General features: G+C 49.8%; 1 protein-coding gene across 3 annotated transcripts in view; it reads right to left on the bottom strand.

The window, feature by feature from the left end:
• Positions 1-13,168, bottom strand: part of LOC307202113 (phosphatidylinositol 4,5-bisphosphate 3-kinase catalytic subunit alpha isoform-like) — a 34,831-nt gene that overhangs the window by 15,202 nt on the left and 6,461 nt on the right. For all 3 annotated transcript variants that reach the window (XM_079951770.1, XM_079951771.1, XM_079951769.1), the window contains exons 6-16: positions 12,185-12,435; positions 11,859-12,101; positions 10,712-10,797; positions 10,279-10,384; positions 9,215-9,367; positions 6,392-6,526; positions 4,922-5,046; positions 3,882-3,963; positions 3,292-3,456; positions 2,345-2,448; positions 13-184 (exon numbers count right to left, since the gene is read on the bottom strand). In XM_079951770.1, coding sequence (XP_079807896.1) covers positions 13-184; positions 2,345-2,448; positions 3,292-3,456; positions 3,882-3,963; positions 4,922-5,046; positions 6,392-6,526; positions 9,215-9,367; positions 10,279-10,384; positions 10,712-10,797; positions 11,859-12,101; positions 12,185-12,435 — 1,622 coding nt within the window. The remainder of the gene's footprint in view (positions 1-12; positions 185-2,344; positions 2,449-3,291; positions 3,457-3,881; positions 3,964-4,921; positions 5,047-6,391; positions 6,527-9,214; positions 9,368-10,278; positions 10,385-10,711; positions 10,798-11,858; positions 12,102-12,184; positions 12,436-13,168) is intronic.

Here is a 13,168-nt window from a genome sequence, read left to right as displayed (position 1 = left end):
CAAGGCAGGTACCTTCTGTGTCTCGTCTTTCTTCTCCTGCTTGAGGATGTCGGTGAGGTTGATGAGTTTCTCCATGGCCTCCACCTGCCTGTTCAGGTGCTTGAGGTACATCCCACAGCCCCGGCAAAAAGCCTCCAGCATCAGCCCAAAGCGCTGAGAGACGGGCTTGCTGTGCATCTCTGACCTGCGGGAGGCAACAAAGTTCCGACTCAGGACTCATTACCCCCAACCCAGCCCATTCTGAAAGACCCACGCCAGATTGATTCCTGGGACCGTCGCACAGAAACGGGACTCCCTTGCAAGGCTCTCCTTCCTTGGGTGGCCGTCAGTCATGGAATATTTAGTTGTGGTTCCTACATTGCAGGGGGTTGGGCATCCATACAATTCTATGTACGTTTCCGAGCACAATTCAAAATGTTGGTGCTGACCTTTAAAGCCCTAAACGGCCTCAAAGGCCCAGTAGACCTGAAGGAGCGTCTCCACCCCCATCGTTCTGCCCGGACACCGGGGTCCCTCTCCCGAGGGCCTTCTGGCGGTTCCCTCCCTGCGAGAAGCCAAGTTACAGGGAACCAGGCAGAGGGCCTTCTCGGTGGTGGCGCCCGCCCTGTGGAACGCCCTCCCACCAGATGTCAAAGATAACAAGAACTACCAGACTTTTAGAAGACATCTGAAGGCAGCCCTGTTCAGGGAAGCTTTTAATGTTTAATAGACTATTGTATTTTAATGTTTTGTTGGAAGCCGCCCAGAGTGGCTGGGGAAACCCAGCCAGATGGGCGGGGTATAATTAATAAATTTATTATTATTATTATTATTATTATTATTATTATTATTATTATTATTATCTTCTAGGCCTGGGGAGGGATAGTAGCTCAATGGAACTACAGTCCCCTGCTACAGCACATTGCTACTGCGGAGTCTGCTGGAACCATCAAGGACAAGTGTCTCCACCTGCCTTGGACACTGTTGCTGCTGCGATTTGGATTTTTTAATTTTATTATTAGGCATTGCTTCAATGTTTCTTTGCCCTATTGATTTATATTAGTGCGACTTCTTGTTCAAATTGCATTCTGCTTTGTAACCATTAACGCAGCATCTCAAAATGTTGCTAACGTTTATTCGGCACGTAGCTGTGAGCTGCTTTGAGCATGGCTCTAACACGGAAAAGCAGCGTGCGTGCAAATGAGCTGGCGATGGTGACGATAATGGTGACAGCACACAAGTGGGAGCTGCGATGAAATGTCGCAGCGCGGCGTATTGTTTTGATGCTTTAAATGCATTGTGTGTACGCAGCCCAGCGTAAATAATAATAATAATAAGAAGAAGAAGAAGAAGAAGAAGAAGAATAATTTATTATTTATACCCCGCCCATCTGCCTGAGTTTCCCCAGCCACTCTGGGCGGCTCCCAATCAAGTATTAAAAACAATACAGCATTAAATATTAAAAACTTCCCTGAACAGGGCTGCCTTCAGATGTCTTTGAAAGATAGGATAGCTACTTATTTCCTTCACATCTGAAGGGAGGGTGTTCCACAGGGCGGGCGCCACCACCAAGAAGGCCCTCTGCCTGGTTCCCTGTAACTTGGCTTCTCGCAATGAGGGAACCGCCAGAAGGCCCTTGGTGCTGGACCTCTGTGTCCGGGCTGAACGATTGGGATGGAGACGCTCCTTCAGGTCTACTGGACCGAGGCTGTTTAGGGCTTTCAAGGTCAGCACCAACACTTGGAATTGTGCTCGGAAACGTACTAGGAGCCAATGCAGATCTCTCAGAACTGGTGTTATGTGGTCCCGGCGGCCACTCCCAGTCACCAGTCTAGCTGCCGCATTCTGGATTAATTGCAGTTTCCGGGTCACCTTCAAAGGTAGCCCCACGTAGAGCGCATTGCAGTAGTCCAAGCGAGAGATAAGCAGAGCATGCACCATTCTGGCGAGACAGTCTGAGGTCAGGGAGGGTCTCATCCTGCGTACCAGATGGAGCTGGTAGACAGCTGCCCTGGACACAGAACTGACCTGCGCCTCCATGGACAGCGGTGAGTCCAGAATGACTCCCAGGCTGCGCACCTGGTCCTTCAGGGGCACAGTTGCCCCATTCAGGACCAGGGAGTCCTATACACCTGCCTGCCTCCTTTCCCCCCAAAACAGTACTTCTGTCTTGTCAGGATTCAACCTCAATCTGTTAGCCGCCATCCATCCTCCAACCGCCTCCAGGCACTCACACAGGACCTTCACCAAAGGTCCTGCCCCAAGTCCCGAGGGCCGACTCAAACACTTGTAACTTCCTGCTCAACTCCGCTTCTATTACCCCCACCACACCCATCAGTTCCACATCTCTCATCCTGACACTTACTTGAGATGCCAGAAGTAAAAATGCCCAATCCGCTGGTTGGTCAGGGCTTTCATGGTCAGGAAGCGAGCCAAGGGGTTGTCCAGGTATTGCTCGTATTTGAGAACCTTCAAGGGGGAGAGTCAAAGGTGTCAAAGGGTGTGTGTATGTGTGTGCGTGCTTATTTCTAGCTTGTGGGTGCCGTGCCATGCAAAAGAGAAAGAGGCACGGAAGGAGTGCAGCTTGCCCTGTCGCCATGCTGGTCCTGCCAGGACAAAAAGCGCACAAGAGGCAGAAATCCCCATGGTTGTTTCTCTGCACGGCCATGCTAGCTAGGGCTGGTGGGAATTGCGGTCCAAAGTGCCTAGAGGGCACAAGGTTAGCAAAGTCTAATTTAGTTTATCAACTCATATCCCTCTTTCTGTTTAGCATGCATTCAAGGCGAACTTAGGATGAATAGAATAATAATTTTAAAAAGCCAACCATGGTTAATGAAATATACTCGGCGTCGAGTGTGGATTTCATGCTCTTTATTCAGCTCATAGTAGTGAGGAATGGAAGTTCCCCCAGAATATCTGCTTTATATACATTATTTAGACAATGGGCCCCACGTGATTGGCTAATTCCGGGATTCACCTGTAGGCCAATCTGGTTGCGGATTCACTTCCACCTGGAGATGGATTGGGTGGCTCATGTGGACCAATCAGACTGCTGCATTCTGGACCCTATTGTTCTAGGACCAATCAGACTGCTGCATTCTGAATCCTATTGTTCTAGGACCAATCAGACTGCTGCATTCTGAATCCTATTGTTCTAGGACCAATCAGACTGCTGCATTCTGAATCCTATTGTTCTAGGACCAATCAGACTGCTGCATTCTGAATCCTATTGTTCTAAGACCAATCAGACTGCTGCCTTTCAGATCCTATTCAACTCAGTACATAACAGTCAGTAACACCAGAGATGATTACCTGCACCAGCTGAATGAGATACTGGGAAAGCTTGTCGTCTGTGAGACCCTTCACAAGGCATTTCAGAGCAAACTCCCTCACGACCGGATCTGGGAAATTGCAGTCAAGGAGTTCCATGGAGAGCTCAGGTTTAATCAGCGGCCATTCCCGGAGGAGGCAGTACATCTGCGGAGGGAGAAGGAAGAGGCAGGTTGGGAATTACAAGGGAAATGATTTGCAGGAAATCATCACAGGGAACCAGGCAGAGGGTCTTCTCAGTGGTGGCACCCGCCCTGTGGAACGCCCTCCCACCAGATGTCAAAGAGAAAAATAACTACCAAACTTTTAGAAGACATCTGAAGGCAGGCCTGTTTAGGGAAGCTTTTAATGTTTAATAGGTTATTGCATTTTAGTGTTTTGTTGGAAGCTGCCCAGAGTGGCTGGGGAAACCCAGCCAGATGGGCAGGGTATAAATAAATTATTATTATTATTATTATTATTATTATTATTATTATTATTATTATTATTATCATCCAATCCCAGCCAGGAGCTTTGAGGGGGAAGGTGGCCCATGTCTCTGACGAGACACCCAAGAAAGCTCTTAGTCTCACCTGAGCCACCTCGTCCCGCGAATTCCACTTGACAGACAGCAGTAATTTAGGGAGGGTCTCCGGGATGTTGACACAGTAGTGCCTGGAAGGGGAAAAAAGAATCATAGGGCTGTAGAGTCAGAAGGGGGATAAAGGATCATTTAGTCCAACCCCCTGCAGTAGAGGAATCACAGCTAAAGAACCCCTGATGGATAGACAGGACCCAGACCTCCTGTTCTCAGCGCTCATGAACCCAGGAGTCCTGCCCCATATCCCATCTGCTGCGCTAACCCACTGGAACTAATTCTGCTAACAGATGCAGTCTTCATACAGGCCTGCCTTTATGATATACAACATACGATATCTTTATTATCCTTTTCCCATACAGAACAATGAAATTGAAAATCTACATGAAACATTCAAACCCCCCTAAAAAGTCTGAAACCCCATTTTAAAATACAGTATACTAGAGACTCCTTATGCTGTGTTTAGAACCAGAATTGCATTTGCGTAGAAATTGTTTCTCAGGAGGCTAGTCCTGGTCTTTGTAACCCTGGACCTTCTTCCAGAAGGCAGAACCTGAAAGAGATCATTTCTGGGGTGCGTACTATCCTGCACTATCTCTGCAGCTTTCTTATGGCACCTGACAGCATAGATTTGATCTAAGGTGGGAAGAGTGCACCCAATTATTCTCTCTGCAGTCTTTACAACCCCGGACAGCATTGTTTTTCCCCTGACTGTGCAGTTCCCAAACCACATACCCAGACCATAAGTTAATACACTCTCCACAGTACAATGGTAAAATGCCATCAACAGGTCCTTTGAGAGACTGTTTTTCCAGAGGATTCTCAGAAAATATAACCTCTGCTGTGCTCTCTTCATCAGAGGCAGGCAACCATCACCTTAAGATGGTCCAGTGTCATTTATTCTTTGTTTAAACAAATAAGTCACCCCTCCCTTTGAATGTGCAAAGCTCATCTAGCAGGGAGGTGGAGAAATCTGGCAGGAGGCCCTCTCCCGCTACAGAGATCACCCAGGATCCCCGGTGCCCACCCACCCACCGGTGTCGCCACAGGAAGTCCTTCTCTTGTTCAGTGATCTCCGAAAGGGGGTCTCGGTTGCAGATGCTTCGCAGCTGCTCCAGCTCACTCTCATCCAGGGAGCTGTCCCGGGCCAGGCGGTTGCTCTGGACAAAGGAGGCAACAGAAGCAGAAGGTTATCACCCAGGTTCAGAACCCCCATCCCTCCCTCTATCACTTGGCCGGCCAGTCCCTCCCTCCCAGATCAGAGATGTGTAGCCTCAGAGATGCTTCCTATGCAGTGGAACAATCCCTGGCAAGTTAACAAACTGAGCTGCAAAACCGAGGCATCCATGTGTCCTACATTTGGTTTCCCTGCCAGGCGCTTCAGCTAAATATATATAGATCTACTCTCTTGACTAGGAAAGGTTTCACTATGGAAACGAGGGAACTTTTCTCTCTCGTTTTCTCTTGCAGCATTGTTTTTTTTTAATCTGGCAAGAAGAAGACGAAGCCTTAATGTGCTTCTCAGCCTTCCCCAACCCGGTGCCCTCCAGACCAGTGGTTTCCAAACTATAGCCTTGGCCCTATAAAAGCTCATCCCCCTTGCCCTCTACCCTACAAAAGGCACTATTCAATACTGCGGTTTGCACAACCTCCTAAGGGAGATAATGACACCGTAAAATTCAAAACAGTAACAATGAATTGCACATTTATTCAAAATCCAGTTAAAAACATGTAGCTTAATTCAGCAAAATGGACGGGCTTGATCCAGCGATACCAGCTTTTCAGACCCTGGTAGTCATTTCCACCTCCAACGCCCTCCTGCTGCCCACATGCCTCCTAGTGCCTAAGTAATCCCCCCCCAGGGGCACTACTGCCCACTGCTCTGGATGTTGAGGACTACAACTCCCATCAGCCCTAGACTGTGGCTGATGGGAGTTGTAGTCCAACAACATTCAGACGGCACTCAATTGGGGAAGGCTAAAGTGTCCTGTAGGGATGCGGGTGGTGCTGTGGGTTAAACCACAGAGCCTAGGACTTGCCAATCAGAAGGTCAGCGGTTCGAATCCCCGCAACGGGGTGAGCTCCCGTTGCTCGGTCCCTGCTCCTGCCCACCTAGCAGTTCGAAAGCACGTCAAAGTGCAAGTAGATAAATAGGTACCGCTCCGGCGGGAAGGTAAACGGCGTTTCCGTGCACTGCTCTGGTTCGCCAGAAGCGGCTTAGTCCTGCTGGCCACATGACCCGGAAGCTGTACGCCGGCTCCCTCGGCCAGTAAAGCGAGATGAGCGCCACAACCCCAGAGTCGTCCACGACTGGGCCTAATGGTCAGGGGTCCCTTTATCTTTAAAGTGTCCTGTGGCATTGCCTTGTCTTCTCACCCCAAGCCTAGGAAAGTGAGTGCTATGGAACAGGGAGACCTATCCGAGTAAGTCAGACGCCCCTTTCTTTCTGCCCACGAGAGCCATTTCTCCCCCGCAACAGTCCTACGATGGAGTTGGGTCTCTTACCAGTCCCACCATACAGTAGTTGAGCCCAAGCTCCCGGGACATGGCCCAGTTGGCGTGCTCCTCTATCTCGGTGGCATCAGCAAATTTGACGGTGTGGCTGTACCAAGTGAATTCTAGCTCAAGGCACGGGGTCTCCTACGGAAAGCAAAGGTGATGAGGTCGCAGGTGTGTAAGAACCTAAGGATAGCCTGCTGGATCAGGCCCATGGCCTTACTAGCCCAGCATCCTGTTCTCTCAGTGGCCACGCAGATGCCCCAAAGGGAAAACCAAAAGCCTCCTCTAAGGCCATCCAAGTTGGTGGCCACTCTGTGCCTCCATAATTTTAACTATGCGCTGCATGAAGGCCTTCTTTTATCCAGAATCTTACAAATCTAGGGCAAGTACAGGGTCCTCTTTAATGTTTCCAGGATGAAAAGTTGCAGGATTTTAGCAGGAAGTTGCGGGGGGCACCTGTGCTAATTGGCAACGAAGGAGTTCGTTAACTCGGAAACCTTTTGCGGGAGCAAATGGTATTGAAAGCGAGTTTGTGTATAACTGGGACGCGGGTGGCGCTGTGGGTTAAACCACAGAGCCTAGGACTTGCTGATCAAGTCGGTGGTTCGAATCCCCGTGACGGGGTGAGCTCCCGTTGCTCAGTCCCTGTTCCTGCCAACCTAGCAGTTCGAAAGCACCTCAAAGTGCAAGTAGATAAACAGGTACCGCTCTGGCGGGAAGGTGAACGGCGTTTCCGTGCACTGCTCTGGTTAAGTTGGTGGCCATCGCCGTCATGCTGAGAACTTCATAAGTTAAAGATGCATTGTGTGGATGGGTGGACATCAGAGATTAAGAACGCAATAAACTGCCTTATGCAGAGCCAGCCCATTCAGAAGCATAGAACTGTAGAGTTGAAAGGGACCCTGAGGGTCATCCAGTCCAACCCCCGCAATGCAGGAATCTCAAATGAAGCATTCATGATGGATGAACGTCAATCCGCTGCTTAAAACCCTCCAAGGAAGGACAGTTGGGTTCCATCTGGCTCAGCACCGCCTCCATTGACTGGCTGTAACTCGCCAGGGTTTCAGGTAGGGAGTTTTTCCTAGTCTACCTGGAGATACCATTAAGTACAGACGTAGGTGGCGCTGTGGGTTAAACCACAGAGCCTAGGACTTGCCGATCGGAAGGTCGGTGGTTTGAATCCCCGTGATGGGGTGAGCTCCTGTCGCTCGGTCCCAGCTCCTGCCAACCTAGCAGTTCAAAAGCATGTCAGAGTGCAAGTAGATAAATAGGTACCGCTCCGGCGGGAAGGTAAACGGCGTTTCCATGCACTGCTCTAGTTCGCCAGAGGCGGCTTAGTCATGCTGGCCACATGACCCGGAAGCAGTACGCTGGCTCCCTCGGCCAGTAAAGCAAGATGAGCGCCACAACCCCAGAGTTGGTCACGACTGGACCTAATGGTCAGGGGTCCCTTTACCTTACCCTGACACCATGATGAGCACAAGTCGTTATGAATACAGAATAAAAAGGATGCGTGGAGGGGCCCAAAGCAGGTTTTATAAGAAGCTAGTAAAGGAATGTTTCTGTGTACATATGTACTCTTATGGAGAACAAATTGAAGATGGATTGCGCTATATCTTATATTATTATTTATAAATCCACCAAGGGTTCTGTTTAGAGCTTATCCACACTTCCTCTGCTCTTTCCAGGCATGCCCTGTGCTTTAAAGCTCCTTGTCTGAGCACCTGTTTTCTGCCCCAGAGCTTTCCCTGAGAAAACCCACCCTTTAAAGCTTAATCGGAGCCAACGGTGATCCATGGAAAACACAAATCGACTTTTTTTTTTTTTTTCCAGCTAAGAGCTGGAAAACTCAAGATCTACCCACACTGGAAGAATGGCAGATGCAGCTGATGGACTATATGCAACTGGCCGAGATGACTGGTAGAATTCGAGACCTGGGAGAAGAGAGGGTTGAAGAAGACTGGAGGAAATTCAAGATTTATTTACAAAAGTATTGTAATTTGGCAGAAGACTAAGAAGGATGCTAGATATAAATAACTGCCTACCATTGAATTAGACTTGAATTTGACGATAAGTGAGATTGAGGAAAATATAAAATTTCTGGAGAATTATTAGATTAAATTAATTGAACGAGATTTAAGAATGTAAACAAGATGATAAATTGCTGGAAAAAGGTTATAATGATGTAAGTGGGAGCGGGAGACGTGAGGGAGTCCAAAGAAGTTATGAAAAAATCTGTTATGATCCATGTTATACTGTTTATTATTTTTGCATTTTGTATTTACTTAAAAATTTCAATAAATATTTATAAAAAAAAAAAAACAAATCGACTTTTTTCCGATTGAGCACTAAAGAGTGGGTTTTCGAAAGGGCAAAAGAAACCCAAAAACGCTCAGACACAAAGCTTTTAAGCGTGGACTTGTGTCTGGAAAGAGCGGGACAAGCCTTTATTCTCCCTTTTCAGACTTTCTTGGAAGGCCAGCCAGATGGTTTTAAGATAAGGTGGCTGCAGGCTGATGCAGAAACAGGCATTAGTTAAAGGCCGCTTTATTTGCACTAGCTGCAAAAAAGATAAAGAAAGGCCTTTCTCACTCAGATCAGTGCTACATGTACAGGGAAGTTTTAAACTCCATGGAGCATTTAAAATCCAGCTTATTTGTATTCTAATTGGATTGGTGATGTGTGTTTTGCACATATGTGTTTTAGGTCCATATTGTAATGGCCCCTGGCTACAAACAGTAATAAAACGTAACTTGGACAAAAAGCAATGCAGTAACAAAACAACAACAACAACAACAACAGTATTGTAAAGCTGACTAGCAGACTCACTTTATTGGGGTTGGAGCCCCCCACTCCAATGGGGTTCAGCAAATCCTCCAGACCATGGGGAACGGGCCAAAGGTTCAGAGCCATTTTCCCAGCCACCAGCGTGTCTTTGTAATCAAAGAGGTTGACGTTGCCCCAGGCCAGGGGGCAGTGCTCCTGTTAGGCAAGGGGGCAGAGAGACCATGGGGTGCTGAGTCAAAGTGCAGAAGGAGTGCCTCCATCCCTTAAGCTAACGGACCCTCAAACAGCAGTCTTCAGTCTTTTTTAGACTGGGGACCCACCTTTAACCCAAACATGTATTTGGAAAACCACTTCTTACTTTTTTAAAACATTTATTTGCACGGCAGGAGGGCTGCTGCTGCGACCCACCTTGAATCGGGCCGGAACTCTGTCATGTGTCCCAACCAGCCGGTTGAAGACCTCGCCCCTCCCAAGATTCCCCATCACAGACAATCCAGGTGTCTTGGTTTGCAAGCTGAACTTAATTTCCCCAAAAGAAAAGAGGTGCTGGAGCTCCTGAAACACCTGTAGCTGCAGCGTGGAGGAAGGCATAGGCCCGCAGGGATCAGCAAACCTTTTCAGCAGGGGGCCGGTCCACTGTCCCTCAGACCTTGTGGGGGCCAGACTGTATTTTTTTGGGGGGAAATGAATGAATTCCTATGCCCCACAAATAACCCAGAGATGCATTTTAAATAAAAGGACACATTCTATTCATGTAAAAACACGCTGATTCCCGGACCGTCCGCGGGCTGGATTGAGAAGGTCATTGGTCTGGTTCAGGCCCCCGGGCCTAGGGCTTGTACCCATCCTCAGCTGTGCTCTCTTCTTCACCACCCTTTCACACATTCAAGGATTAAGGCAGGGCCACGGCTCAGTGGGAGAGCACCTGGTTCGCAAGGTCCCAGGTTCAATCCCAGGAAGGGCTGAGAGACGAATGTCTGAAACCCTGGAGAGGCGCTGCCTGTCATTGTTATATTTAATATTGAGCTGAATGGACGAGGCAGCTTCCTACAGGGCTCAGCTGACCCTTGAATTAAACCACAGGGAAATCCCAAATCCCGGCTCACCTCCTTGGCCCCTTTCCGGCCTTTCACTGAGCAGATGGAAACGCAGAGTCGGGCAGCCCGGGGCAAGTCGGTGAGATAGATGTCGTACGACAGCCACTCGTTCCACCTGGCAGTGAGGAAGAGGGGGAGTGGGGTGTCAGTACAGGGGGGCTGCAGAGGAAACTCACCCCCGCCACCCTCTTCATGGCGCCGGATCCCCTCGTACTCATACATTTCTTCTTCCCCCACCAGAGAAGGGCAGTTTAAGCTTTGCATGCAGAAAGGGGTCCCAGGTCAAATCCTCAATGGCATCTCTAGGCAGGGTTGGGAAAGAAACCCCCCTGCCTGAAATTCTGAAAGCCACAGATCTCAATGAAGGCCGTTCTGAGCAAGGTGGACCCCCAATGCCCTAGGCCAGTATAAGGCAGCTCCCCGTTAGTTATGCCACAGTTACCGAGGGTTGGAACACGGAACGCGCTGCGTGTTGACGTTGTCGCAAAGGGGCTCCCCGCCGTGGAAAATCCCCGTTCGGACGTAGATCTGGAAAGGGATTCAATGGATTCAAGTTACAAGAAAGGATATTCCGACTAAACACTGGGAAGAACTTTCTGACAATATGAGATGCTCGACTGTGGAATGGACTCCCTCAGGAGGTTGTGGAATCCCCTTTCTTGGATGTTTTTAAGCAGAAGTTGGGTGGCTATCTGAATCAGGGATGCTTTAGTTGAGATTCCAGAATTGCAGGGGTTTGGACTAGGTGACTCTTAAGGCCCCTTCCGACTCTACAATTCTATGATTCTGTGAGTCCTAAGAGGAAGAAAGGAAAGAGTCTGGGGGTCTCCTGCTCTTAACACCACTGGCCCCTTCCTCTCCAAGGAGCCACCCTCCCACAGAATAAACATAGCTGTCAACTTACAGATTTGAAAATAAGGGACCAGCAGCCTCGAAAAAAAGGGATCAGCAGCCAAAATAAGGGATTTTCCGAGCACAGCTATGATCAACTTCTGAGCACCTCCCAGCCAAAGGCAGAAAGCCCAGCCAGCAGCCAAACAAAGCCTCAAGCGGTGGTTCCCACAGCGCAGCAACCCGGCAAAGGGGATGCAGCAAGGAAAACCACCGTCCCCTCTCCGCTGGGAAGCGCTGAGCAAAGGCGAGTCCCCAGGCAACGCGGTCAATTTGATCAGCACAAGGCATGCAAGCTCCACCCCCCAGTCGTTCTCAGACTCCTTATTGGGTGAGCAACGCAGCCAAGCAACACAGTTGGAGCCTCCCTCCTCCCTGGCCGGCAGGGAGGGAGGGAGGGAGAGGAGATGCTTCCTTTGAAACCCGGGAAATTTAAGGGACATCATCAAGAAGGGACAGCAGTGGGACACGGCGCTGGGATATGGGACTTTCCCTCCAAATAAGGGACACTTGACAGCTATGAGAATAAATTTAGCAAAATTTGCCACCCTTTGTTTCGTTTTGTATATAAATGTAATAAATGGAAAATATAAAAAATAAACAGGGATTCGGTCTGTGCAATGTGAGTTGTATGCCCCCTACTCCCTCCCTGGGGAAACTTGGATGCCTGGCTTCTCTCGCTCCTTTCCCCCCACAACCTTATCGATATCCCGGATGTTGACGTTGACGTAGGTTGCGCACAGGATCTTGATGCGCAGGAGGCTGTTGATGGACCAGAGCGACTTGGTGGGGACGTCTCCGTTGACGTGGGAAGAGGTGGCCGAGCGGCGGGCGTAGGAGGGCAGCACAAAGACGTTGGCCGGCAGCTGGCTGTAGAGGCTCTCCTTGCTCATGAGCATCAGGTGGGGCAGGCGGCCGATGGTGATGCAGTTCCTCATGTACTGGGGGCGCAGGGAGAGGGGAGGCAGTGAGTGGGGTGTGGAAGGGAGGGAGGCAGGGCTGTGGGCAGGAAGGGCCACCTCACCTTGTACTGGCTGAGCGGGTATTTCTCCAGCAAGTACTCGTCGCAGCCGCACACCTTGAGGAGGTACTTCCCCTGGTACTCCTGCACGCACAGGCGCAGCTGCTCCGGCGACAGGTGCATGCTCCGCGTCTTCTTCCGGATGGCCTCGGCGATCACCTGCTCCGGCAGAGCATCGTGGGGGGTCTTGAGGGTGTATTTCTGTTTGTCGTTGTTTGGAGACACAATAACCCAAATGGTAACTATGATCCGACCTTCAGGAGACGGAAGGAGGGTGGGGGGAAAAGCAGGACAAGGAACTGTCATTTGGGTGAGCTGGTATGGTGCGGCGGAGAGAGAGAGAGAGAGAGAGCGCATGGTCAGCATGGCCGGGGTGGGGGGAGGCGGGGGGGAGAGGGAATAGAGGACCCTCTGGCAAAGTCACTGGCTCTCAGCCTGGCCTACTTTACAGTAGGGTTACCAGATGTTCCCGGGGACAGTCCCCGGATTTGCAAATTTGTCCCCAGAGAAATCCCGTCCCCGGATTTGCAAATCTGTCCCCAGACAAATTCTGTCCCTGGATTTGCAAATCTGTCCCCGAGAAACGTGACAGCGGCAGCCTCAGCAGCCCGGAGCCAATCTGGTAGCGCAGTTGGCTCTGGCTGGCTCCAGGAGCTGCTTGCTGCTCGCTGCCGTGGCGCCTGCCATTTTTCCTCACCGAAAGTCCCCATATGATGTGTCTTGTGCGCAGCGCATCACAAGGGGACATCCAGTGAGGAAAAATGGACCCCGGGCATATCCTTGCTCTCATAACTGAACTTCTCACAAATACTAACAGCAGAAACAGGTCACAAAGACCTGAACCTACAATGGTCCAAAATGGCTTTGAAGGGAAGCCATCAGGAAATTAATCTAGTTGGGTTCACTCAGGGGGAAAGTGGTATCTCTCCTCCGGCCACATTTCTCCTTTCCCCAGATTTTAAAAACACACAACGATGCCTCCTCGCC

This window comes from Podarcis cretensis (assembly GCF_951804945.1).
Source record: "Podarcis cretensis genome assembly, chromosome: 13".
In the NCBI taxonomy this organism is placed as follows: Eukaryota; Metazoa; Chordata; class Lepidosauria; order Squamata; family Lacertidae; genus Podarcis; species Podarcis cretensis.
The sequence above is the reverse complement of the archived record's forward strand: the minus strand, read 5'-3'. Positions and strand labels throughout refer to the sequence as shown.